The sequence below is a fragment of the Corvus hawaiiensis genome, chromosome 4 (genome assembly GCF_020740725.1).
Source record: "Corvus hawaiiensis isolate bCorHaw1 chromosome 4, bCorHaw1.pri.cur, whole genome shotgun sequence".
Taxonomy (NCBI): Eukaryota; Metazoa; Chordata; class Aves; order Passeriformes; family Corvidae; genus Corvus; species Corvus hawaiiensis.
Genome location: NC_063216.1, coordinates 22,209,571 through 22,235,816, shown reverse-complemented (window position 1 = coordinate 22,235,816; position 26,246 = coordinate 22,209,571). Strand labels below are relative to the sequence as shown.

Sequence of the window (26,246 nt, the reverse complement as noted above, 5' to 3'; positions counted from 1 at the left end):
TAGGTCAAGATCAGTAAGACATCATATTTTCACAAAGCTGTGAAACCTGATTTCCAGCCTGGCATTGTCCTTCATTTCAAACAGTGAATCAGCTGCATATAGAAAATCTTTAATACTCACGTAAAGATGGCACCTGCATCTTGTCCTTCAAATTCGCTCCCCCATTTCACAGATGCATTTTTTCTCCACACAGCCTTTGTCATCCCAGCATGCAAACAGCAGTTTTGTACAGGAACTGTGAAGTGGGATATCTGGGCCACGTCACAAATGCATCCAAGTGTCCCTGACTTGCTGTGCACTGAGAGTTTTCTTTGTGTATACTGTGTGTCTGAGGATATGGATTTAGAGATGAGGCTTCATCCCCTTTAAAAGTTTGTTTCCAGCCCTGTACTATTTACATGCTTGTAAAAAGTTTGCCTTGTATTTTAAGCACTTTTTCTCTTTTTAATTTTCAGTCCTAATGCTCTTCCAGAAGAGCAGCCACATTCCAGCTCTCAGTGTGCCCCTCTCAACTGTCTCTCTAAGCCTCCTCCTTACCCCTAATCTTCATATGCAACGTAAGAGAAAATGCAAACAGAGTGGAGTTCATGCAACAAAGGTTGGGATTGTTCCCAGCAAGCGGGTAGACAATCCTGCCTTGTTGCTGCATTGGCAAGTCTGGATTCATATCCCCTGCTCTGGCAACTGAGGGAAGGTTGAGAAGAAGAACACAAAGCACAGAGCCCAACCTATCAAGAAGACTTTTTATGGTTCCTCTGGTTGTACTCAAACTGTGCTATCACAACTGAAGTGTAGTGAAATTTAGCATCTCGACAAAAATGTTCCTCCCAGCTGCTTGGCTTTACCTCTGAAATGATGAGAGACTTAAGCCAATGTTAAAAAAATATGTTACAAAAATCCTACCCTCACATCCTCTAAGTTCAGCCATAGGAATCAGTTCAAATTTCCTTTTGTCTTCAAAGGTGTGATATTTATTTCTTACTTTATTTGCACCAGAATTTTGTGTTTATAAAATATGGTCCTTTTTTTTTTTTTTTGTGAGAGTTGTATTTAACTAATTTTATTTTTTAAATCCAAGCAGAAATAGCTTCAGAGAAGAATGACTGTGTTAATATTAAAAAGAGGCTTGTTGCATTGGCCAGCACATGGCCAATTTTTATTGCACAAAAATGTTGGAAATGGGTTGAATTGGAATGTTAACAATGACTGTATATTTTGCTGCTGCACTGATATTGTTTATGCACTTGTTTTTTCAATTCCTATTACACTAGCTTCTGGTTTTGTTCTAGCTCTTCACTGAAAGATAATTATTAAGCCTAAGAAGGAGATGAAAGGATAATGTACTGATTTGTTTTCAGTTGTTTGCTTGCATTGTAATTATACTTTTCGCATCATGAATTGGTGCTGTTTTTTGGGATTACTTTCTATTTGGTATCTGAGAAAGAAAATCTAAAATAAGTAAAATGCTGTGTGCTAATTAAAAACATTCTTTCCTCCCGCTCCCATATTCAGGATCCTAGCTCGAGGCCTTACCAGGAAAGGCTAGTATGAATGGGGAAGTCGTGTGCATTTCGTGTGAAGTATTCTGTGGTGAAAGGACTCATGCAGGTAGGGTTGATGGTGTGGATCAAAGTCAGCAGGACTTTACTGTAGTGCATTTTTTCCTTGCCAAAAATCAACAGACACAGAACCTTAGCTCATGTCAGTTTATGACAAATACTCAGGTGATCAACACTACGCAGACTCTATCGCAACAGTGCACAGTGTTCCTAGTTAAAGATTCTTTCCTGTAAAAGCTGAGTAAGCCTGTTTTTTCTTAAAAGCAGTGAGTTTCAGAACAGAGTCAAGGATAGAGCAATTTATTTTGCACAGTACCTGGCAACAAGGCACGTGGCTAAGTAGAGGGTTGTGGTTCAGCACCTATGGTTTCCCACCTGGTCATCAGCTAGAGAAACAAGTCTGCAATGCTGCCTACCTGCCTACTTGTTGGTAACTAGCAGGCTCCTTGTTTGTTAGGTGGCCTTAATTTATTTACAGAAGAGAGGCTTAGATATTTCCACGTCTTTATTCCTTCTCTGCAGCACATCTATGACCTACGAGTGGGAAACACAGTACAGCCTAAGGTATGGGGCAGCTGGGGAAAAAAAAAATTGCTGCAGGTGTGGCTGGAACAATATTTTCAAGTTCTGCCTGAATCTGAGAAAATGAAGTCAGTTTTGTTAGTAACAGTGCTTACCAAATGTTACAATTCACAAAACATCAGCAGAGGAAAGAATCGGTGACCACTCAGTGTGCCTAACAAAACATTACTACCATAGTACCAAGAACAAAGGTGCTGTAAATAGAAATATTTTATGTCATCAACAGCGTCTGTCGTGTAACCTTGGCAAAGCAGCTGAGCTATTGTAACAAAACACAGAGATAGAGAAAATAGGAACAAACTGATACCCAGTCCTGATCAGATCAAACAGATAACACTCAGCACTGTTTTGACTTTGGTTTCCATGGGGTTCACGTGATTCTTCTCATATACCTTTACATCACTATTCAGTATCATATTTAACCTGCCTGTTGTCTTGTCACAGAAAGGTCAAGTGAAACCCTGTTCAGCTCTATCATGATGTCTGACACTGAGTTTAGCTGCTATTTTGATTTAAAAAAAAAACAAACCCACAGTATTTTCTCTGAGGCAAACTCAGCTTTCAAAAAGCATCTCCAGATTCCTGATCTTGTCCAATTGGTGTATGGATATCTGCATCCAACAAAGACAGCTACTGTATATTGTTAATAAGAGAAGGAATTTGCATAGCACTTTGAACACAGTTACCACTGACTGCACTTGGAATAGTTTTTCCTATTTTCATATCCAAATCAAAGGCATTTTCCTAAAATTTAGTTAAACAGTCATTCAGTGAAATACGTTTCCTTTCTGTATAGATACAAATTTATTGGGGGGGGAAAAAATGGTATCAAGACAGTTTAGAAACATATGCATGCCCACGTGGATCAAGAGTTATAAAAGAACATTCAGTGGTATAGAAGTTGTGGCCCTGTTTTATAGAAATACATTATTTTATTCTCTTAAGTTTTAAATTTTTAATTTCTAAGTTTTCAATTTACATTTTTTTATATGTTATAAAATGTAAGTGTTGGAAATGTAAGAGAACTAGAAACAAACCAACTTCAATGTGCAAACGTTGTAGTTATTGCATTGTAAGTTACAAAACTATGTAGGTCCCTGGGACAATTTTTGTCAGTTAACCACTATAAAATAAAATAAAATACATACCTTGAACTTAAGATGAAAACCTCTTCTTTGTTATATACTGATTGATAACATAAAATTTTGTGAGAGATTTTGTAGGAAATATTTACATGCAGACAAAACCAGAAGCAAAAGCCTGGGATTTTTTTAAGGGTTGCAAAAGATTACATTTTTCCCATTTAAACATAGCTTATGTTGTGTTGATATCTACTCTGATTTTTAAGGATTAATAAAAAATTATACATATATTTGTAATGGTTGAGTATACTTAGAAACACTGCCATGTTTTCTGCTCATTAAGGAAGAAATTCAAATTCTGCTCTGACTTTTGTGTCTGAAACACAGCTTTTTTTTCTGTTTGATGGCCTTGAAATTTCTTTGGATTTGAAATAGCCTACTCAAAATAGGGTAATTTAGGTCAAAATAGGGGCATTTTGGTTTGGCTTTTATTTTCTGATGTAGTGAAAAATTATTCCTTGTTCAGTGAATGACCTGCTTCTGGAAATGCAGTTTATAGGAAATGTGTGAGGAAAAAAAGAATAGGTAAAAAAATCAAAGGGAGAAAAACATGAAAAATAAATTGTAAAATGTAATAGTATGGAAAAATATATTTTCTATCAGTCAGAACATATATGGAGGTTTTACAGAAAGAGGACATATAACCATTTTTCATGCTAATTGTATAGAATTTTCTAAATGGAGGCAACAGTGATATTCTTTCTGATTGATCTGATTGACAGGTTGGCATCTCTGTGCTTTCTCTATCCACATTTTTCACAGTAAATTCATGTAATCATAGCTATACTGCAGAGTTCATAGAATGAAACTCTAATTAACGCTGCAAGTTTTGATGCCAAGTTGATTTTCAGTTTGTTTTTTATTTTAAAGAGATTACGAAGTTGTTTAAGTCATTTGCCATATTAATGTGTGTACATAAAGGAGATTATGTTATGAAATATAACCTCAGTTATGAAATATGACCTCACCTATGAAGGCTGCTCACCATACTTATGCTGGACATACTTAAGTAAGCTGTTAGTAAAATCTGACCCAGTCCTTATCCCACTGGGAACGACACCCGGAGTCTGGGCCCTAATTTTGGTACCAACCTTGTCGTTCATCCTGCGATGCCAAAGTCAATAGCTGTGCTGCCAACTCCACTTAAAGCTGGATTGATCATCATCATAAGGTGTAGATTACATCAGCCTTTCTGAGGTCTGTTCCTTTCTTTGGCAGAAGATGCATATCCACTGAGGTTACAGTAAATTTCTTTCTTTTCTTCCTCGGAAATCTTCGTTTGAGAATGGCAGGGACTGATGTTTTACCTTTGAAGTATGATAATTGCTATAGTTACCTCTTTAAAAATTCCAGTCATCACTTATTCTTCAGTTTTCATTTGCTGTGTATGCAGTGAGTCCGAAAGGGATACATACTATTCAGATGTTTTTTAACCATTAAGGGGTTTTTTTAGTGTAATTAAGCATCCTGAGGAAAAGAAATAAAAAGCAATTGCCTTTCGCCTTCAGTCACAAATACATCAAAATATGCAATGGAAAATGTGTGCATGACATTGTTAACATTGTGTAGCTTCTCCATATCTGTAACTAAGCTAGAAAATTCTTATTTCTTGTGTGATATGCATATTCCTCTTGCTAGAAGGGCAAGAGAACTATCACAGAGAGTCTGTATCTTTCATTTGGAGGTGCACAGCTTAAATCCTTATTGGTTTTTAATCTGTTTCCTGTGGAGTTCTTGAAAATCCCTTTTGTAAAATGTAATGCTAACCAAATGACAAACTGACAAAGGAAAAATCCAATATTTCATTACTGGAGTTAATGTGCGGGCAGACTCTGGGTGATAGAGCCTTGTATTTCAAAAATGTCTTTCTACAAAGCTTTCTATTTGTTTTGTTTATCATGATCTGCTGTACAAGAGTGGATAAGAGTGTATGTTTTTTCTCAGTGTTATTAATCTGAGTTTTTATTGAATATGTGGTTACTTGATTTCAAAAATATTTTGGAAAATCAATAAACAGAAGCATTTGATAAAAGTTTCAAGTAGACTGGCTTGCTAGCTAGTTGGTATTTTAACAGCTATGAACAAGAAATAGGAGTAATCTAGCTTATTTTATTATTATTTCTCCTGTTCACAGATACGGCTATGTGTGCTATGCCAGTGGTTAAATTAAGTCCATTTTATTACTTATTGCCCTATTGATTTTCAGCCCTGTGGTTTGACTGTTAAAGGGTTAATTAACTTGATCCTTTGTAAACAATTAAAAAAAAAAAAGAAAACCGATGTTTTGTGACTTTTGTAATCTATTGAATGTTTCCATTTGCATGATGTTCTGTATTTAATGAACCATACAGATTGCTGTGTTCCTTTCAAAAGAGTTTTAGCATTGGTGGAGTTTGTGACAAACACAAGTTTGTATACTGTATGTTTACTGCTGTAATAACTCAGCTACTCCTATGTTGAATTGACATTATGTTGTCCTGCCTTCTTGGGGTTAAATGATGAAGTGTTTCTAGGTGGTGAAGAATATAAAAGTATATATGTTCATTTGCTAAAGACTGAGTATTGGAAACTCTTCTTGTTGCTACTTTATGCTAAAAGCAAAAAAGTTAAATAATTCTTGTTTCCAAAAATGCATCATTTATTTTTAAAATCGAAGTAATTCCCATGTTAACTTTTCCTTGTCCTTGTAGACAATCCTAGATTAATACCTTGTGAGGGATTCATAAAGTCTGTGCTTGTACATGTGTAATATGATCATGCAGTCAAATGGTTGGGAAAAACACTCTAGTGCTGAAGAAAATAATTAAACGAAGCCGATATACTGATTCTTACATCTTTATGTTCCAATTAAAATTACAGTGTAATGCATAACTGTTCCAGTGAATAAACTGGCCATTTTTGTTCATTTAACACCATTCTGTCTGGTCTACTTCTATTCACAGCAGTTTGCAGTGCTTTGACTTGGCTTAGACTTTCACAATTATTTAATTCTTCGAGATCAATGATTGTAAGTTTAAAAGGTATCAAGCAGGGAAATCAACATTAAAGGAAAAGGGAATCAGAATTAAAGCCAAGGTGCTTCCCCTGTTTTCTGAGTTTGAGGCAGATACTAAAATACTGATTCCCCATACAGTGTTTCCAGCAGATTTGAGTGATCTCTGAAATGCTGCTATACCTGCATAAACTTTCAGGACAAGAATTCTCTGTAAGATGCAAATCTCCATCCTCAGGGGATGTGGAAGCAAAAGAAGAGCTGAAGTCAATATAAAATTGGTTTGGGAATGCTGGACCATACCTGCTTTTTTACAGTAAGAAACATCCTCTTCCCTTGTGGAAGAACCGTGCTCTGAAAGCAAAGAGGTGAAAATCCCCCCACAAGGATCCAGGAGCTCAGCCCTGGCAGGAAGGTGGCTGCTGCAGCTCCTCCAGTGAACCTTGTTGTTCACAGGGTCCCTGAGGGGTAGAAAATGCCCAGCTTTTAGAAATGGCTCAGGAAGATTCTGGAGGAAGGATTGCATCTCCAAGCCTGCTGTGATATTTGACTCAATGGGAACTGTTGGACAGCTGGGTTGGTTTTTGGCTGGCTGGGGGGGTGCTTTGGCTAGTAACATGAATTGTGCATGGTGACAGAAATGGAGTCCAAGAGCTGTTATTTGTCTAGGTTCTTCCCACTTGTCTCTTTTCTTCCTTTTTCTCACCTAGCAGGGGTTGTTCTCCCAGGTTATCTCTGCTCATTGCAGAAATGCCTTGGGGCAACAGTTTTCCATAATCATTTAGCGGAAGTGTGATTGCTAGAAGTTTTTACACTGAAAGATCTTCTCCTTTAATTTTGAATTGAGAGTTTCAGTGAGTTGAAAAAGAAGGGGAAAGCAGACTTCTCATCTTCAGCTAGTTTGAAAGCAGTTTCACAGAGGACTACCCCTCGTGAGAATGTTCTCGTTTCAAAGTTGATGCGAGAAGCTTCTAACCGGTATTGCTCCTTCCCCTTCCTCTGTGTCATCCCTTCAACTGGTCCTGTGCAGCACTCTGAGAGGAAATGGTATGAGTAAAGTCACGGAAATAGTCTGGGGTAAAAACAACCCTAACCATCCAAACAAAACCCCCCCTCAAAAATACAGCTTTTGTTAAAGAAAGTATCTGTGTAATTTCTGCCTTGGGAAGAACCATTACTCCATATTCTGGAGCAGCAGGTAACTTCTAACCATTGAACGGTTGGTTTTCTGCTATATATACACCAGATTTTAATGGAAAAGATCCTGAAGCTAAAGTTTACAGTGACTGTCACAGCAAATCTTCATTTCTGGATACTTCCCTTCGTAAATCCTGTGGTGGTGCATAAAGAAATGCAGAGCGCTCCCAGTTGTACCTAAAGGCAGCAGGAGCCATGGTTTGACTCTCCTAACACTATAGAACACTGTCAGGGCACTGGCAAGTGAGGTATGCAGGAAAAAATTACTGCATAATTTTGAACATGTTGAAACTTAGGTTTCATTTGACCAATAATAAGAACAGAGATACTAATTATGAAGAGGCCCTGACAGCCATGTCTTCTAGCAGCCTGTGAATGACAAACATAGAAGATTTTATATATAGAATGAGATAGAGGGGGAAGATGGAGCTAAAATAGTCATAATTATGTGCATCCTGGGAAAAATTATTTGGAGTAAAGCCAGTTCTCATCTATTTGTTTATGGTAAAGGCACAGGCACAACTGCTTTCTTCTCAGTAGAAGGTTTGAGTGATTGCCTGAATGGAAGAAGAATATCTAAACTTTGCACAAAAGTAAGTGCTCAGTGCTATATAGACAACTCAGCAGAAGCTTAATAACCCAGTAAAAAATACTGACCTTTGCAAGAATGATTCCTTCTTGACTAGAGTGGTATATTAGAAAACACATATTTCCTTCATTATTATTTATAAATTCTCTTGTATCATAGTGGAAGTATCCAACTTCAGGAATATGATTTCTTGGCTGGTTTTAGAGGAAAAAAAAGTTTAATTTATTGTAATAACAATTTATGATTGAGAAAATGTTATTTGTGAGAAAGCTCCATATGAGGGGGGGAAAGAAGGACTTTCATATCCCTTAAGTGAGTTATCAGGAAACTTTGGAAATAAATCATGAGGCAGTTGTATCCATTTAAATTAATTCACAGGATTCCCTATCTGGGGAGGGCTTTCATCTTTTTAAGCATGGATTATGTCTCTCAAGGAAATTGATTTTTGCTATTCAGTGCTGTCATATTGGTTAAGTTATTAAAAAACTGAAGCTGTTTACTCAGATTGGAAACATGATATGGAAAGTGACATGAGTGCAGAGCTTCCTTGAAGAGCAAATTGTGAATGTAGAGAATGTGGGCCCAGTATTTGGTGACCAGTTTGTGATTTAACTTCAGCCTTGCAAACCATAAAATTAGAACTTATGTAAAATGCACTCAATACAAATACCAACAATCTCGAAGTCCTACACTACTTAAAAAGAAAATGCCTCTGGGAAGCCACCATGGCTTTCAAAGGTTTTTGTTATCTTAGACAAAAGCAGACTAACTCTTTTTATCTTCAGAGCACTCTATGCATATTAATTCTTTCCCAAAACATCTTTGCAAATTGGGTGCTGTTATCGCTCACCTACAGATAGGCAAATTGAGTGTTGTGATGGGAAAACATCAACACTCAATAAAGTGATTATGTGTAATCCTTCACCTCTCCACACACCTCACCCTGCACACACTGAAATACCAAAGTGGTTTTAGATGTGGCCAGGCAGGTGAGTTATTTACTCCATGTGGTACATACACTGCTCCAGAACCTGCATTGCTCAAGTGCTGGAGTTGGTTCAGAGCCTGTTCCCTATTTCCACAGTGCTTGGTATTAATAGAGCCTCACTATAAATAGCTGGAGTTGAACATCCTCTTTCTGGTTTTAATTTCTGTAGACCTGTGCCCTCCTTCTGACTGTCTGCCAGGCTTGTAAACCAAAATGGCAATTTGACTCACCAGACCCAAGACAAAAATAATGCCTAAACATGGGAAAACTTTTCTTTCCCCAACAATGTTAGCTCAGTAAAATACAGATGTTCTTATTCTGGTAAAGAACTTGAATTTCCTTCTAAGTGACTACAATCTGTTAAAAGGGTGTTCAAAACCATGAATATAAATCTGTGACAAAGGACAAATTAAGATTCTGGAGGTTCTGAAGTTTCAGACCCCTCATCTGTGCAGTTATGCTTAGTGTTATCTCTGCTGGAATATAAACACATGGCACATTTCAGTATGGAAAGGTACAGCCATTTGCAGTGCATAAAGCACTATAAAGATTGTTTGAAGTACTAAGTTCCAAAATTAGACAATGTTAGATCTCTAGGGGTAAAAATAAGTTTTAAAAACTACAAGTATGAATAGAATGTTGTTTTTTTAGATTCACGATAAAACAGCAAATTTAAGTGGAATACAAGTAGCATTTATATCCTTTTCACAGTCATAATAATAACATTTCATCCCAGAAACATCCAAGGGAGTCTGTGGAATGCAGAACAGAATGGAGGAAAACAAGGGAGAAAAACTTAAGAGGAGTCTGCAAATGCAGCAACAGCTTTGAAGTCTCTCTGTTTTAAGTCACCATAAATTATTAAGAAACATGTTGAAACTCCAGTGCATGTACCATATGCCTTGTTAGAAGGAATATGAAGTACCTGACAGGTGGGTTTTTACAACAAGGGAAAAAAAAAGTTAAGGCAGTATTGCAATATTGAGACTGGAATATTTTCTTCCAGAGCTGGAACTTTTAATTAGGCCTTTATTTTCACATCATGCTTTATCAGCCATTTGCTCTTCCTGTGTTGATTTGCTAAGCAGAGAACCAAAACATTTTGCTTTACTGTTTAGGTAGGCCTTCACAGAGGGACAATGGTTAAAGTTTAATGTATACAGCACCTTAGCAGTGCATGACTCTTCAAACAAAACACCTCTCCTATGGAGACAGGCAGAGGAAGTTGGGGTTGTTCAGCCTGGAGGAGAGAAGGTTCCGGGGAGACCTTAAAGCCCCTTCCATTGCCTAAAGGAGGCCTACAAGAGATTTGGGGAGGGACTTTTTACAAGGGCATGCAGGGATAGGGCAAGGGGGAATGGCTATAAACTGAAAGAGAGTGGGTTTAGATTAGATATTAGGAGGAAATTCTTTGCTGTGGGGGTGGTGAGGCTCTGGAACAGGTTGCCCATGGAAATTGTGGACGCCCCATCCCTGGAAATGTTCAAGGCCAGGTTGGATGGGGCTCTGAGCAACGTGATTTAGTGGAAGGTGTCCCTTCCCATGGCAGGGGTGTTGGAACTGGACGATCTTTATGGTCCCTTCCAACCCAAACCATTCTATTATTCTGTGATTCTACAATCCCATACATCATATCCTCAGTGAAAGACAGCAGAGTTTGGGAATAAAAGCAAAGGAGCAGCAAAGAGCACTTAATTTCATGGTCACCCATTTGCAGGAGGACAGAGCCCCTGCTCCCAGCTGCAGCTCATCCCAGAGCTTGTGAACCCCTCAGAGGGAACATGCCAGAGGAACAACTCATAGCAGCCACCAGCTCCTTCCACACAACATGTCATCTTTTTTCCAGGAGTCACTACCAAGTGTGCCATCACCTAACTAGGCATGGGCCCTTCTGGGAAAAGGGAGAAGTTGCAGGGCTTCCCAGGAGAAGAGATGGTGGGTAGGAGCTGGCTGCTGCTGCTGCCGCCATCCACAGATTAGCACAGCCCACCATCAGCTCCACAGCCACCTTTGGGGAAAACACTCCCAGGATCTTGCTGGCATGTATTTTCCTTCACAGGGAACTGCTGGGCCATATAATTAGCTTTCCCTAATTTGTTAATTCACAGTTTTCAATGGTGAATTTAACCTGATCTGGTAAAAAGCTAGATTTTGGATGTGGGGTACGCCTAAAAGAGTTGTCACTCGTGCCGTGGGAATCAAGGCATAATGGGCATAATGCTCACTAAAATGTCTCAAATGACCATTCCTTTTTAAATTTTTTTGTTTTTTAAGGTTGTCACTGCAGAATGAAAGAAGAAATAGGAGAGTAGAGCATTTTCTCCACCACAGCTTGCTTTCTCTCTCCTTTCTGCTTACATGACCTTATGGAAGTTTGTTTTCACCTGTCGTTAATGCAAATCAAAGCTAAAGCACTGTTGCTAATGGTATCTAAATGTCTGACACCAATTGGATAGCGAGACACATTTCATTAATCTGTGGTGATGATAATGAAGAATATTCTAACTTCTGAAAGCAATCAGTCTCTGTTAAATGAGTGCTGTTCTGCAAGACTTACTTAACAAAACTGATTAGAAGGAGCAATTACTCCCTCTAAGCAGCAATCCTTCAATAAAACTAAGGGATATGTTTGATACCTTTATCGCAACGTGTTTTCCATAAATTCAAAAAATTTGCTTGCAATAGATAAAATGCTTCTGTGCTGCAAAAAGAGGGGTGAGACAAAATTAACAAGGCAATATGTAGGAGGGATGTTTCTTCCTTTAATTATCATATTGCTGTTCTTGCAAAGCTACGTGTTAGCAGCCATCTGTGTGATAGAGGAAGAAACCCTGGCTCTAGGGGGATATAAATAGGATTCTTTATTACAGTGGCTGGAAGTGGACAAAACCTGCTGCTGGTTAGTCCCCATCATTATCTTCAATGGGGCCAAAACTGACAACAGGGAGAAACAGATTAAACACAACATTGTTCCCTCTTACACAGTCAAGCAAGGCAGAGCAGAGATTTGTATTATATTATATTAGAAGCATTGTTTGGATGAAAGAAACCTGCCATGGATTTTCGTCTGAGGGCTATCTACCCATCCAGTTTTGTTCCAGCAGTTAATACTTAGGATTTGTCTGACCCCTCTTAGATTGCTTGTCATGGGTTACTTCTGATATTTAATTCCAATTCCCACTGTTGACCTTGCAGCTCCTTCTCATGGGGAAGTAAAGCCATTCCTAAGATATGGCAGCAAGTAACAAAACAGCCCAAGTGCATTTTTTGGTGGAAACCAGCATAATGCCACATATTCAGGCTCCCCACCCTGTTCTGACACTCACACGGGGTGCTGGGCAGGGAACAAGCACCAGACCCGTGTCTCCTCTTTGTAAGCCACTCCCCAGGCTAAGAAGCAGAGCCTGCAGCCTCAGGCTGAAAGTCACATTGCCTTTGAGTGCTGGGTCCTGTGTTTGCCTGCATCAGGATTTAAGGGAGGTTGAGTATCTGCCTCGAATTTGCTTGCTTAGTCTGTGTATCAGTTTCACACACTGCAGTGGCTTTGTGCATTGTAACTGCTGCTGCTGCTGGAAGAGACTTTTCATCTGGAATGTGCATGAGGGTCTGAGATGAGTGAAATTCTTCTCTTATTAGTATCCTACTCAATCTTTTGCTCTACCGGTTCTTGTTCTTCATTATACTTCCCTGCTGGCAGAACTGGTTTTGGCTTAAATGCGGTTCACAGAAGATTCAAAATGATTGATGTGTTATGCAATAACTTAGGCAGGACTTGGCTCGGTTACCTATGTATTTAATATGGATTTTCTGTATTATAGCCTACATTTTATTTCAATTTTTATTTGGAGTTTCATACCTAACAGAAAGGCAGTTTTCTCTCAGACCTCTGAGAAGGTACTATCCAAATCAGTGCTAAAGACACTACTCTAAACAAGTTGATGTTTTTAATGTTTAGAAAGTTTTATAAATGTTCTTCTCTTAGGTGCTGAGTTCATGCATCTTCTTTCTCAGGGTCCTGTGGACTAATGCTCTACAAGTATGTTACTGTACAGATTTGCTGTGGGGTACAGCACAAGACAGTACTCAGAGAAATCACAGCTAGAGGCCTTGAACTGAATCCTGGAACAGATTTATAGTGCAACTATGGAGAAAATAATGCTAAATTCCAGCAGAAATAAAGAATCTTGACCAATGGCAACAACAGAAACAGTCTCACTCAAGGAGTTAGTCAAAACCGAGTTTTCTGAAGGTTGATTCCATTAGTAAAAAGTTAATCCAAAGAGGTTCACTGGAGGAACAATGGAAAGTGAAGCATTTATTTTCTCACAAACTAAGCAAAGATTGCCTGTAAAGTCCTGTTTCCCTGAATGCACAAGATGACTGCTTCCAAGACTTCCATACACCTGAAATACTCTTTCAACTTTTTCTTGAGGCTTTAGCTTGCCAGCTGTCCTTGCTTTCTTTCTCCACCTCTGTGTGCTTCCGCAGGTTTCCTGTTTTTCCTCCCACATGCAAATAAGGTACAGTTAAATCAAGTCTCCACCACTGCATTTCTCACCTCTCCCACAGAAAGCCTTGGAGCCAGATGGCCCAGCTATTGCCCATGCTGGGTTGGCTGTGGCTCACTGGTGACCAGGCAGCAGAGGGGTGTGTAACTCCTCCTGCACTTTGCCTGAGGTGGGAGGTGTGCTGCAAGGCTCTTAGCCAAGCAGTGCCATTTTCTGACCTTGATATATTTTAAGCAGTACTGGCAGTACTGTCTACATGTAAGCTTATTTTTCTGTTCTCAGATCCCTTCTCCAGTTATTACACTAATCTTTTAATCATTTAGGGTGATGTTTTCCAAGATAATACCTATCTCTGATTGACCTTTTATACTTGAAATGTTTTTCCTCTTGCTGACGTTGCCAAAGGACTCTGTGTCTGTGCCCGGAGATGGAGAACAAGAGGGACTGAGAGTTTATAGAAAAGGAGGAAGGTCGTGCCAGAAGGGGCGGAAGTTTTTTCCCCTGTCCAAGCAGGCAGAACAGAGCAGTTGCTGGTGTACAGCAGCTCGGAGCCAGCTTGAACCAGCTGCTCCAGGTCTGTGTGTAACTAATTGGAAAGAGGAGAGACAGTAAGCTACTCTGGGAACCCTGCACCACACTGCAGTGTACAAATGCTCCGCAATTACCGTGAACTTACTGTCTGCCTGAATTTCTTCTATCACAGGCTGTCACCTCACTGCTTTAAATATGTCAGCGTGCTTCAGGAGGATTTTCTCAAGGAAAGGAGCTTTTCTGACCAGTTTTCCGATTCCACAGAGTTGGCATGATTCTCTTTTCTTAGGTGACCTTTATTTTCCAGTGACACTGTAATAACCTACCACTCACTGATATCTCAGAGAGCCATTTCCAGTTCCTATCATTTGGGTAACATTTGTAGGGTGTGTTTGCCCTTGCTTCCTTAGCTGCTTTTCTTCCAGGAGCAAAGCTCTGTGTTTAAAGAGGTAAGTACAAAGTTCAGTAGTAAGTGATATATGCATCTCCATGTGCCCAGCCCTAGTCAGGTGGCTGAAGTCAGGACATAAATCAGTCTTTTATCTCTGAGTCACTGCTTTTTTGTACATTTACAAAAGTAAAACCTAGTGTGTGTGCAATTGCAAGAAGACAAAAAGGACCCAGGAGGTGATCTGGCTGCTTCATTTTTATTGGGAACTGAAGGGGGTGGCTGTAAGATATCAACCCTCTTCTGGCAGAGAATGATTATAGAGACCAAAAGAGTGAGATCATTGGCACATGGTGGCAGATGTCCCAGCTGCACCAGTTCTTCCCCCCTGCTCACCGCTGACCTGCTCTCTGACCCTGAAAGCAGAAGACCCACTCATTTGGCTTCCGCCTCGTGGTCCTTCTGACTGCAACATGAGTGGTATGGGAAGAACCACCATGTCCTCTCTCCTGCTGTGCCTCCCAGGGGTCAGACTCTGTTGGTGCTTCACACAGTGGTCCCCTGACATCAGCAGGCAGTGTGTTACTGAACTGCATGCCAAGAAAGCCTGCTGGAAAAGACTCAGCAGGAGTCTCGCCCTGTAGGACAGGACTTTGGAGGAAGCTGATGCCCCATCATGTAATTCCCCCCTGCAGATGTGTCTGTGTTGTATGCATGGCTCTGTGGGCCATGACAAAAAGTATCCTTGTCCCTTGGGAATCAAGGAAGTTGTGAAGTCAGCAGCTTGCCTGAACAGTCCATAAAATCTTTTTATGGTATGTGTAAAGCCTAAGAATGGCTGTTATGTGTCAAATGAAAGGTCTTGCCCACTTCCCATCTCTGACAGTGGCCAAAAGGAGATGTAAGAGCAGGGTAAGTACAGAGGGGTACTTCCCCAGAATATTCTTCCAAGCCCCAGCAATTCACGTGTTTTGTGGCAATTAAAGGCTGTGCTGGACCACTGCCAAAGGGATACCATCCCTGGAATGTAGCTGACTGCACTCCTCTTTTGTGAAGAAACCTTTCAACTACAGCTGATGGCAAATGAGGCAGCATGTTCCAAAACAGGAGGCCACCTTTAAGAAACTCCTTAAACCTTGGGTTTCCAAAGCCCAGGAAATCCCTGTGTAATGGGAGCACTGCTTCTCAACTTGTTTGCCTCAAAATGCACCACATCAAACTTCCTGACAGACTTCAAAGCTCTTAACAGACTGCCCTCACAATGGCACAGGTGGAGGTGTTCTGGTGTTTTGGTTAACCAGGTAAACAGGTGCTTTCAGACACTGATGCTGTAGAAGTGATGGTAATCTCAAAGCAGCATAGCCTGCTGATTGCCTTTCTCATTGATGAAAATTTAGACTCTTTGGCAAAGGGCGAAGAGCTTTGGCCTTGGTGGAATTATTATTGATGGAAGTATTGCAGCTCCATCCCTGGCATCAAAACTCACGTTTAAGTGCTGGGACTCAGAGATGCCTTTCAGAATGTTCTCGTCGGACACGAGGGATTGCGTTACGGCCAGCTTGATGTTCCTGCCACGTCTGACAAGAGCTGGGCCTCTCCTCGGAGGGCAGGCATTGCGGAGGTGATCGGAGGGAGAGCGCGGCCGGCCCAGGCGGCTCTCCCGCAGCCGCCCACGGGAACGGGGCCGGGGTCTCCCGGCGAGGCTCCGGGAGGAAGCAGAGCAGTTGCGGTGCCCGCGGGGGGAACTTGCGCTGCGGGCGCCCGGCTCGGGGAAGTCGTCGAGCATCGACAGGACGGGCGCGGAGGGCTGCGACTCGCCATGCAGGCGGGGAGCCTCGCCCCGGGCCGGCGGCCGCTGGGCAGGTAGCAAGAGCAGGGCTGCGGGAGGCGGTGCCCGGCCAGGTGCCGGCGAGGGAAGGCGGGGCGGGCAGCGGCGGCAGGTGAGGGGCCGAGCGATGCAGGCGGGCGGCGAGGGAGGCGCTGCCCTCGGGGCAGTGCGGGGGGCGCTGCGGACCCCCCGGCCTCTCCCTCCATCTGCCTTTCTCCGTTTCTCCGCCGCCCCGAGGATGAGCGGAGCCGAGGGCACGCACTTCAGGAGGGTGGCGATCCGCAGGAAATCCGGCGCCGCTCCCGATGCCGGCGGAGCAGCGCCCACCGGCCCCGCGGGAGCCCCCGCAGGTAACAGCGCATCGCTGCCGGCGGGAGCGGGGAGCATCGCTCTGGCCGCGGGCTGGGTGCGGGCTGGCGCCCAGGGGCTTCCTCCGCCTGCCGGGTACTGATAGAAAGTGCTGGTCCCTCGCCAAAGCCGGGGGACGTTCGCGTATCAGCTTCTGCCGTGCGGGGCTTGCGGCTGGGGTGGCTGCGGGGCTGCTGCTCGCAGGGGCTGGACTCGGGGGCTTAGGAGGAGAACGTCCCCCGGGCCTTTGGAGCCGCGGGCAGCTCGGCTCATACACACCTTCAGCGGGAAATGTACTTAAGGTGTACTTTGTTTTCATATCTACGTTTGTTACATTGTTGTGCATTAGAATATTATATGTTTATTTATATTTTTATATATAAGACTTTTGTACTAACAGTTCTTAGGATGGCAGGAAAGGAATGCTCCCCCTCTGACAGACCATGTCTTGCATCTGCCCCTCCCTACTGCCTCTCACTTTTCCCCCTTCAGCAACAACCTGTGCTAGACTTGTTTGACATGTTACACTTCAGAAGGTAGCCGCGACAACATTCGTGCATAATGTTGAAAGGGACAGTCAGCTCAGGCTGGTTACCTCTGTTACCTTGGCCACCCTGAAGAAGTACACTGTTGTAAAGTCTGAACTTTGGAAAGTTGTCCTCTATCAACAAGTTAACACACGTACATGCCCACATTTCTAGGTCGGAACTCTGTGATGTGACAGTAAGCGTGACATGGTGCTCTCGTGCTTGCAGTGTCATGGCATCTTGGTTTTATGGGTGTGTGAGGGCAAAGTGGGTGAAATAAAGCTTGAAATCTCTGACATATGCTTGTTATAATGTCGGGAATTATGACATGTCAAATACCAGGATGGGATATTTTGCTTGGGGACAGTCTTTCCATGACTTCCTGGTGAAGAGGGCTGCTTAATTTAACAATGAATATGCACAGAAAAGAACAGACAATCACAATGCTGTTCACAGAATCCTTTATTTTAGCTTTAATGTGTAGTGACTTTGGATTTGTGCATGAAACCACAATTTTATTATTTGTGGTGGGATTTTTTTTCCCAAGGCTTTATGTGTTTGTTTATATTGGGAAAGAGGAATTGGTAATTGTGTCTGCAGTATGTAGACTTGGATTGTTAATCTCTAATAGAGGCGTACTTAAAACCAGGACCCTGTGTTTTCTGTAATTTAGTTTCTTTAGTCTTCTGCAGTTGTTTACTTTAACCATAGACTCCTGGGTAGTGTATTTATACTCATCTGCAATCTATTTATTGTTGCTCTTTTCATCTGTGCACACACCAAGTCCACCAGGTGATTTATTTACTAAACATTTGTGCAAGGTGTAGCTTTTCAGTGTGACCACTCTTGCTGGCTTTTGGATTGCAGGAAAGTTGTGAGGGCTATGACAGGAACAACATCCTGCTAATCAAATGTCCCTGCACTGCAATAACCAAACTCACAGTAGTTTCTTGTATGGTGACTTCTAAGTATGGAAACCTCACAAATTACGATAAGGAAATGAATCCCAAATATGTGGGAAATAAAAGGGAGATTTGGTCATGATTTCTCCATGTAAGTGCATAAAGCATCTCTTTTTTTTCCCATTCATAATCAATTTCTCCCAGAAAATGAGATGAAGAAACCTTCTGAATATGACTTCTGTTGTTATAGTGGGACTTTGGCTCCCTGTCTGCTCTTCCTGTTGCAGAGGCCACTGGAGCAAGTTCTTCAGCATCCAATAATCCTAGGACAGATTTGTAGTTTCCCTCTCTGTGGCCAGAATGTGACTGCACTTGCTTCTGTGGCTGACAAAAGCTGACCAGACTGCCTTGGTCCTGAAATAAATTTATTTCGCAGTTGCAATATGAAGCTGGATGTGTTCTTTCTTCTATTAAAAAAACTCAAAAACCAAAAAACCAGGTGTTTACACATTTCTGGCTTATAAAACACTAACTGGATCTGAAAGGGATTTTCTAATGCAGCAATATGCCTTTTGACCTGCTTGAAAATCTTACCGGAAAGGGGTTAGTGTAGCCCATCTCCAATCCTTGTCTCTGCCAAGTGTTGTGCAGTATGAGAGTTACTGACATTACTGCCTGAGAGACAGGACTCAGGCAATAATTGTCTCAGAACCTTATCTGGAAAGGAACTCGAGAAAGTAGATCTGTTTCATGAGCTGTAAATGCATTTGAAACAATTCTGGATGATGCATATGGCAAGCATATCAGAACTCTTCTCAAACTAGTAAATTGTGTGTTAATTAGTGCAAAGACTTAATAAAGACTATTGTAACTCCTGTACACTCAATAGTTGCCTCACAGCCTTTGACATTGGATTGATGAAGGAGGGAATGTTGCAGCTTTTCTGTGCCGGGAGACAGAACATCAAGGAGTGTTTCCATTCTTGGTGTTGCTTACAAACATTGCTGATGCTGAGATGAGCTACTTAAGATTTCTGTTACAGCTTCAGCCTTTTGTTGTGCATTGCAATCAAAGTGTCTGATACGTAACAGAAAAATCTTTCTGCTCTTCCACACACTACAGCCCTTCACCTTCATTGTCATGTGCAAAGTGGCATTTATATTTTATTAACATGTGAGTTTGAAAAAGCTGGGTGTGTTTAACTACCTACAGGACAAAGCAAAATTTCTCTCTCATTACAAGTTGACATTAATTTAAAAGTTTAGACAAAAGAGTACTTGAGTTTTCAGAGGTGCTTTGAAAGGGATGGGAAATGTCAAACCTGGTACCTGGAGATGGTTTAGAGAAGGGCATTATGTGGAGTAATGTGATTAACAATCTGTTTTTGGAGGGAGTACCTGCTGTGGATTTGGCGTCTTTTTTTTTTTCCTACTGAATTAGAATTCAGAGTTTGTGCGAACTTGAGTGAATCTTTACTTCAAATGTGTGTGTATGCATGTTAACTCAAAATTAGCTTCCTGCCAAGAAACAGGTGTAGGCCACAGCTTGCTTGTTCAGCACTTTCACAAGCCAAGAGCTCTGCAAGGTGTGATTGTGGCACCACTTGGATTCTGCAGAGGATCAAGCTGCCCTAGGAGGTTCTATCTCCACGTAGTCAACTTCATTAAGGTCTGAAGCCATCACTCAGAATACAGGGACACAGTAACTCACTTTCATGGCAAGAAATAGCTTACTCCTGTCATCAGCACAGTCACCTCTGGCCTTGCTGCACATAAACTAGATTAGCTTCTGTGGCATTCAAATTTTGCACTGCTTCCCTGCCTTTGCACACTGAAGAGCAAATTTTCACCCTTTCTGGAATGTTTTCTTCTGACCGCCGACTTCCTAAATGTACATCTGCTGGCACTGTGCTGTCTGTTGGCAGTCTCAGACATTGCAGATTGCCTCGTGGGGAGCTGAGGCAATTTGCATTCAGGACAGCACTCACTGCAGCAAGGTGTCTTCTAACACTGTCAGGAAAAAAAATAGTTCCTCGCTGCTGCTGTTGTATCTCTGCCTGTAAATGGATATGATTTGATGGGATTATGTTAAAGAAACTCCAGTAATCTTTGGGTTTCCACCTTGCAGTAGGAGATAACTGAGACTCTAATAGCATGCGGCTCTAGTCTTTGAAAAATGTCTTTGTTGTTTATTTTTTAAAAGCTAGAAGGACAATTGTGCCCTGCCTGACAGTTTCTCATTGTCATTGTTTTACCTTTGAAAATAAAGTAATGAACATTGGACTTTTATTCTCCTTGTTCCTGGCTTTGTATAACACTGCATTTTTTGCATTTTGACTGGTCTATAGTGATTGAAAATTTTTTGGATAGTGTATTCAGGGAAAACCTATACAATCATTAGGACTAGTCTTAGCAGTGGTTTGCATCTCTAGGTGCATTAGAGACCACTGACAAAGGGAAATAGCTGCATTACCTGCCTTCCTGGGGGTTGGAGGCTTTCTGACATTTTTCTAAAGTTGAGCTTTATCAAGGAGTGTTGATACTTTAAAATGTTGAGAGAGGAAGGTGAATATGAGGAAGCTGCTTCTAAATATTCCTCTCCCTTCAAAAATGAGGGAAAGTAAAGCATAAAAAATTGCTTTATGCAGAACTTGCATGAAAATAAATTTTCCTGTCATTAGAGAGCTTCCTCTTTCTGTGGAGCAAATTAATTACCCTTGCCTTCTATTGAAGCAAATGTGGGGAAATGCCAAGAAATGGAACTTTGCTTTTATCCTTTCTTCCCCCACTTCTTCTCCAAACATTTAGGGTCAAAACAATCCTCTTAAAGCCAGTAAGAGTGTACTGTTTAGTTCATAGACTATCCAGTCATGTATATGTGTATTTTGGGTTGGCTTGATGTGTCTATTTAGCTCTTGCCTGACAATGTCTACTTTACCCAATAATTGTTGTTGGCCTTATAATATTGACTTCCTGTTGATCTGGATGTTGATTTCATTAAATAAGTTAGAATTTTTATTCACTGATTGACTTTCTAGTGACAATACACAAAAGATTTCAAAGGAGAGTTGCAATTTGACATGGTTTTGCGGAAAATTAAGTCTGCTCCTTGCTCTAGAGACTGCTATTAAATACACCCTGAGAGGCCAAAATCACTGAGGTTCTGGTAAGTACCATTGCTGAAATGCTTCTAGGCATTGCTGAAATTGGGAAAGTAATAATTTGCACACCCAGTACAAATTAGTTTGTTGTACAGAATCATAGGAGTAGGTTTCTCTTGGAGATAAATTAACAGATGTGATTGGGAGATTTCTGGATTGGAAAAGGAGAGCTTATTCAAGAAATGTGTACTTTTGGGTAACAAGTAAAATTGAACATTGACAAAGGAAGCTGTTAATTAAAAAAAAAGTTGTGATTTACCCTTGGCTATTATTTTGCTCCTTTTCTGTCAACACCCCTGCTGCTTAAAGCTGCAGTTATCAGACTTTTCCCCCACTTCATAACTCCCAGTGAGGAACTATCTCATCTCCCAGCATTCCAGCCAAAATCCTGTTCATAACTGGCATTTGGTATTTGGCACTGTTTGTCAGTATGTCTTGGGTACAGTGAGATCTGTGATAAAGCACTCCAACTGCTGGTTTTGCAGTGTTGTGTCTTAAAGTAGTGTTATGCATTTGATGTATAAGATATCTTCCCAGGATGAAGGATTTGTCGGACGGACAGGAAAAATATGAAGCAAGAAAATTTTAAAATGAGACACTTGTGGGCTTTTTCCTCTAGTTCTCTTAATATTGGGTAGATTTTCTTCAGAACATTTCTGTCAATTCAATATTTTAATGAAGTTGCTCACTTTGAATTTTGTAGCTGAAACTCTTTCTATGAGGGGGGGAAAATGGCTTTTTGTTCCAGAATGGGATATTAGCTCTTCTGAATATAAGGCAATCCATGATGAATATTTACACTTAGATGATCAGAATGATCCTTTCCATCGTGTTAAATCTGTGAATAAACTTTGCCTCCAGCTATTGATGGTCAAAACATTTTAATCAAATGTGTAGCAGAGGACAGCTCAATATATTTAGGCCATTGTCAACAAACTCCTGTACTTCTGACAAGGAGAGAGAGAGAATGCTACTTAGGGAGTGTATCCCCAGAGCACCAGGTTATGTAAATAACCTGAGCATAAAGGAGAAAACTGAAAGAAGAATTCTTAATGGTTTCTTCAACTAGCTGCCTTCGAAATAGCATTTTAACAGAGATAAGCCTTCAGCAGAAGAAAAGACTTTTGAAGTAAATGTAGGGAAGGGAGGATAGGGTTCTGTTGAAATGTTGGCAAGCCATGTAGAAATCAGATGTGGCCCTGGTGTGCAGATACACAGCAGTAAGGTGGTATCAGAACGTATAGAGAGTTGAGTAAAAACAGGAGAGAAGAAAAATTAACTGCTACAGTAGTCTGCAAAACTAGACATGTAAAGAAATGTATTTCTAATGAGTTTCAGAGCAATTTGACACCGCTGATTGCACTGAAACTCAGTAAAGTGGAGCATAAAATGTGTTAAAATTGGAGGCAAAAGACACTGAATGGAAGGTAGAACAGAGCAATGAAATAGCGTTCATTATAAGTATTAATGTTAAGTATGTCAGATGTTAATGTAAAACAAGTTAAATAGCTTGGAAAGAAGGAAAAATGTGGTGGAATTGTAGTGTGACATGAAATTCTGTGATCTGTTAATGACTTTTGAACAAATGTCTTGCAGCACAGGCGATAATGTAGCTTAGACATGCAGCCTTCCTCTCATGGGTAACTGCAGGCATTTCCCTCCCTCTCACATAGATGCTGGTGTAGCCAGAAGTAGATGAGGCTAGGAGAGAGACAATGGTGAACAATGATTAAAAATCACTGACTGATTCAGTGGCTGAATTTCTTCTGGCCTTGTTAAGGGTTTGGCTTTTTATTAGTTGAGCATGTGATGTTCTGTGCCAGGCTTTTGGCTCTGCTGGTCACCACTGGGGACTTTGTGGCACTTGGGAAGTGCGCAAAGAAGTCAACAGAGAAGTTTCTAACTCCATCTTCGGTTTGTCTTCTGTTTCTGTGAAGCACGAAAGGCCTCAACCTGGAAAACTTGAGTGCAGACCCCCTACCCGTTCCTGGTGGCTTAGAAGGTGTAGGGAGAGAGTGCAGAGCTCCCTGGCACTGCCTCTGCTTCTGGCTGAGCATCCTTGTCCCCACCAGTCACTGGTCCTTGTGGGGACTGTCCAGTCTTTAAGCTCCAGATAGAAAGCTGGGGTAGGGCGACTTTTTATTTATTTACTTAAGGGTTTATCTTCCTACCAGGCTGAGACGTTTGGTTGCTTAAACTCAGCAGTCTGTCGTATGCCACGTAACTTTCTTGAATGCTGTAGTGTTGGCAGCCCACAGGAGACCAGGCTCCTAATTTCTCTTCTACCATGAAACAGGTATTCTAAATCAAAAATCAAAGTTAGTGTCTACAGCAGACTGAAAAAACCCCAAACTCTGTAAATTCCCTGAACTGTAAAATTGTTAAAGCAAATAGTATTTGAAGACAGATTGCTTTTTCAGTATTTTGTCTTCTATCACAAGAGCTTGATGACAACTTGTTGCAGTGAGTTATTAGAACGTTTTTCCTCTTTGCCATCTTACCACCTTACTATCCTCTTTGCCTACTTACCACCTTTCACTATCTTGTCTGTGATACTTCACTTCTTTAATTGAATACTAGTATATATGCATTATTTATATTAACATCAGTAACTGAGTTAGGAAATTAAACTTACTGGCTAATTAGGTCTGTCTTCAGAACTGGTGAGTTAAGAATCAATGCAAAGTCACTGATACAGAAAAAGTAAATTGTTTTTGATAGAATTGAAATTTTTCTCAGTTTTATGCCATTATACTGCTATCAGCCTTTTCTTCAACTGACTCTTGCCAAAATGTCCCTGTCTTAATACAAATATACTGTACATTCCTCTTTATTCAGTCTGACACTAACTCTCCTTATTCGGTGGTTGCAATTCATCTGTGAGGGCAGACTTCTTTTGTACTTCAATTATTCTCCTATGGGTTAGCAGTACTGCAGCATTCAAGAAAGTTATGTGAGACGAGACACCTGGGGATGGCTTTCAAAAGCCTGAAAATTCTTAATTCTTAAAACTTTAAAAGAATGCTTTTATGTATTTAAAAAAAGCTTGGAAATTCTTGTGTAAAATGTGGCTCTTGGGAAGACTTTGCAAAACACCTGATTTTTGTGGTATGTACAATGAAATCAGAATTCCTATCAGTGCATAAAATTATTCAGCATTTGTGTTTTGGCTTATTTTAATTCTAAATATAGAGCAATGTGAATTTTATTAAGATGTACTTCAAATTTCAGAGCAAGTTGCACCAATTTACTACTAAAAAACATTGTCCACTTTAGAAAGCAGAGTGGCTGTAGTGCAGCATCTTAAGTTGACCATATTCTGGTAATCTGACCTGACTGTTGCTCTATAATTACCTTCATGTGCTCTTGAGTTATGCATGATGATGCAGTAAACAGTGTTCTTCGTAATTTGTTAATCTATAACTGATCCAGGGAACAAACAGGCTCACCAGACCTACAAGTGAAGGGCATGCAGGTGCCTGAGCTGGCTCTTAAGGTGCTCTTTAAGCCTGCCAAGGTAGGTGAGGCAGCAGGGGGTAATTGCCATGGGTTTTGTGTTTGTGGAAGGGTGTAAGCAAGTCAAAACACAATAACCCAAGAGGTGGGTTGTGCACATGCTTCTAAACTCCCTTACATCCTTTCCCTGTCCTGGATCAAGCAAAGAGGGTGTCTTTAGGACAGCATTCCAGACATGCAGTCAAGGGGTGAGAGAAATATCTAACTGCTGTGGACAGCCAGCAGGAGTCCTGGCTTGTGCTGGTGTGGGCTGCCCTTGGTCTTCAACTTCAGTGTGGAGAATTACCCCTTTAACTGTTTATTTATTTTCTGTATAAGGGCTGCTTGTGTATGGGATATATGAAAAGCTTTTTGCTCACAGAAATGAGAACAATATTAACTTTGTGTGTGTTAATAAGGAATTTAAAGGAACTTCAAAACCCAAGAGAGTTACCTCTTCAAAGGATTTTCATAAGGCTTAAACAAACAAGTGTCTGTTCATCATAACTGTGGAGAATTATTACTTCCGGGTTTTAACAACTGTTACCTTTTACCACTGTTCTGGTTGCTTTTCCAAGGTGGCCAATGCCAACTATACAGTTCACTGCTTTTATATGTGATTTTTCGGGGCTGTTGTCACCAAATGCAGTTGAGCTGCTGGAGAAAAGTAGGCTTACCATTTAAAAACCTGAGTAATGTCAGGCTGTTGTAATGTGCTATGTATCATGTACCTTATCTCTGTGAATATTGTGACCCCTTTGCTAGGTCCCCAGTGCCATTTAGCTGCTGTGTGGGACTGGATCCTCATTAAAATGAATCTTAATTGAGTTTTGTGCCTCATGTAGCTTACAGGAAATGTTGAGATAGGACAGTGGTAGGTTCTAAATGAAAAACAGATTAAGGAGTTTCACTGTGCATGTCTTATGATTTGTTGATTTAAAGACTTACATCATATAGAAAACAGGAGTGTTTTAGGGGCATTGCATGCATCTCAAATTGTCACATTACTTTTTCCCCCCACAGGGATAAACAGTTGATTAAAGGCATCTGCCAAGGCCCTTATTGATTGCTTATGTTCTGCTCGGGTCAAGGCATCTGTGTTCAGCATTCATCTGAAATAGCATGCAGTCTTTGACAATGGTGAGCAGGACCAGAATTCTCTTAGAGGAGACATCAGAAAGCCTTCACAGTCTTCTAAAATGTCTTTGATCCACATAATTCAGACTCTTATTCTCTAAAAACTCATTACTTTCACTATGGATTTCTGAGAAAATATTAATGTAGTCCTTTCAAATAACAAAGAGGTTTTAAATGTGACAGATAAAAATGACTGGTGTCTAGAAGTCTGGCTTGAGAATGCCACTGACATAACTGCATGGAGAACAGCTCCAGGGCACAACAGTTTAGAACTCTTTTCCAGTTCATTTGTTTAGGTGTGATATATGGAATACTCAAATATGGTGAAGTTACAGAATCCAAACCCTCACTTGCAGAGAGGTAACTCTAGAGC

The 26,246-nt window shown here is 40.9% G+C and overlaps 2 protein-coding genes across 7 annotated transcripts in view; both read left to right on the top strand.

The window, feature by feature from the left end:
• The window catches only part of BICD1 (BICD cargo adaptor 1), a 172,061-nt gene extending 165,868 nt beyond the window's left edge, over positions 1–6,193 (top strand). For 3 of the 6 annotated variants that reach the window (XM_048300255.1, XM_048300256.1, XM_048300257.1), the window contains one exon: positions 456–641. In XM_048300255.1, the coding sequence (XP_048156212.1) occupies positions 456–543 (88 nt within the window). In that variant the 3' untranslated portion in view covers positions 544–641. Of the gene's footprint in view, positions 1–455 lie in introns of all 6 variants that reach the window. The other 3 variants (XM_048300254.1, XM_048300260.1, XM_048300258.1) reach the window with 3 other exon arrangements.
• Positions 6,194–16,439: 10,246 nt separating this feature from the next.
• Positions 16,440–26,246, top strand: part of FGD4 (FYVE, RhoGEF and PH domain containing 4) — a 100,268-nt gene continuing 90,461 nt past the window's right edge. Inside the window, exon 1 of the mRNA XM_048301776.1 lies at positions 16,440–16,654. Within this exon, the coding sequence (XP_048157733.1) occupies positions 16,543–16,654 (112 nt within the window). The 5' untranslated portion in view covers positions 16,440–16,542. The remainder of the gene's footprint in view (positions 16,655–26,246) is intronic.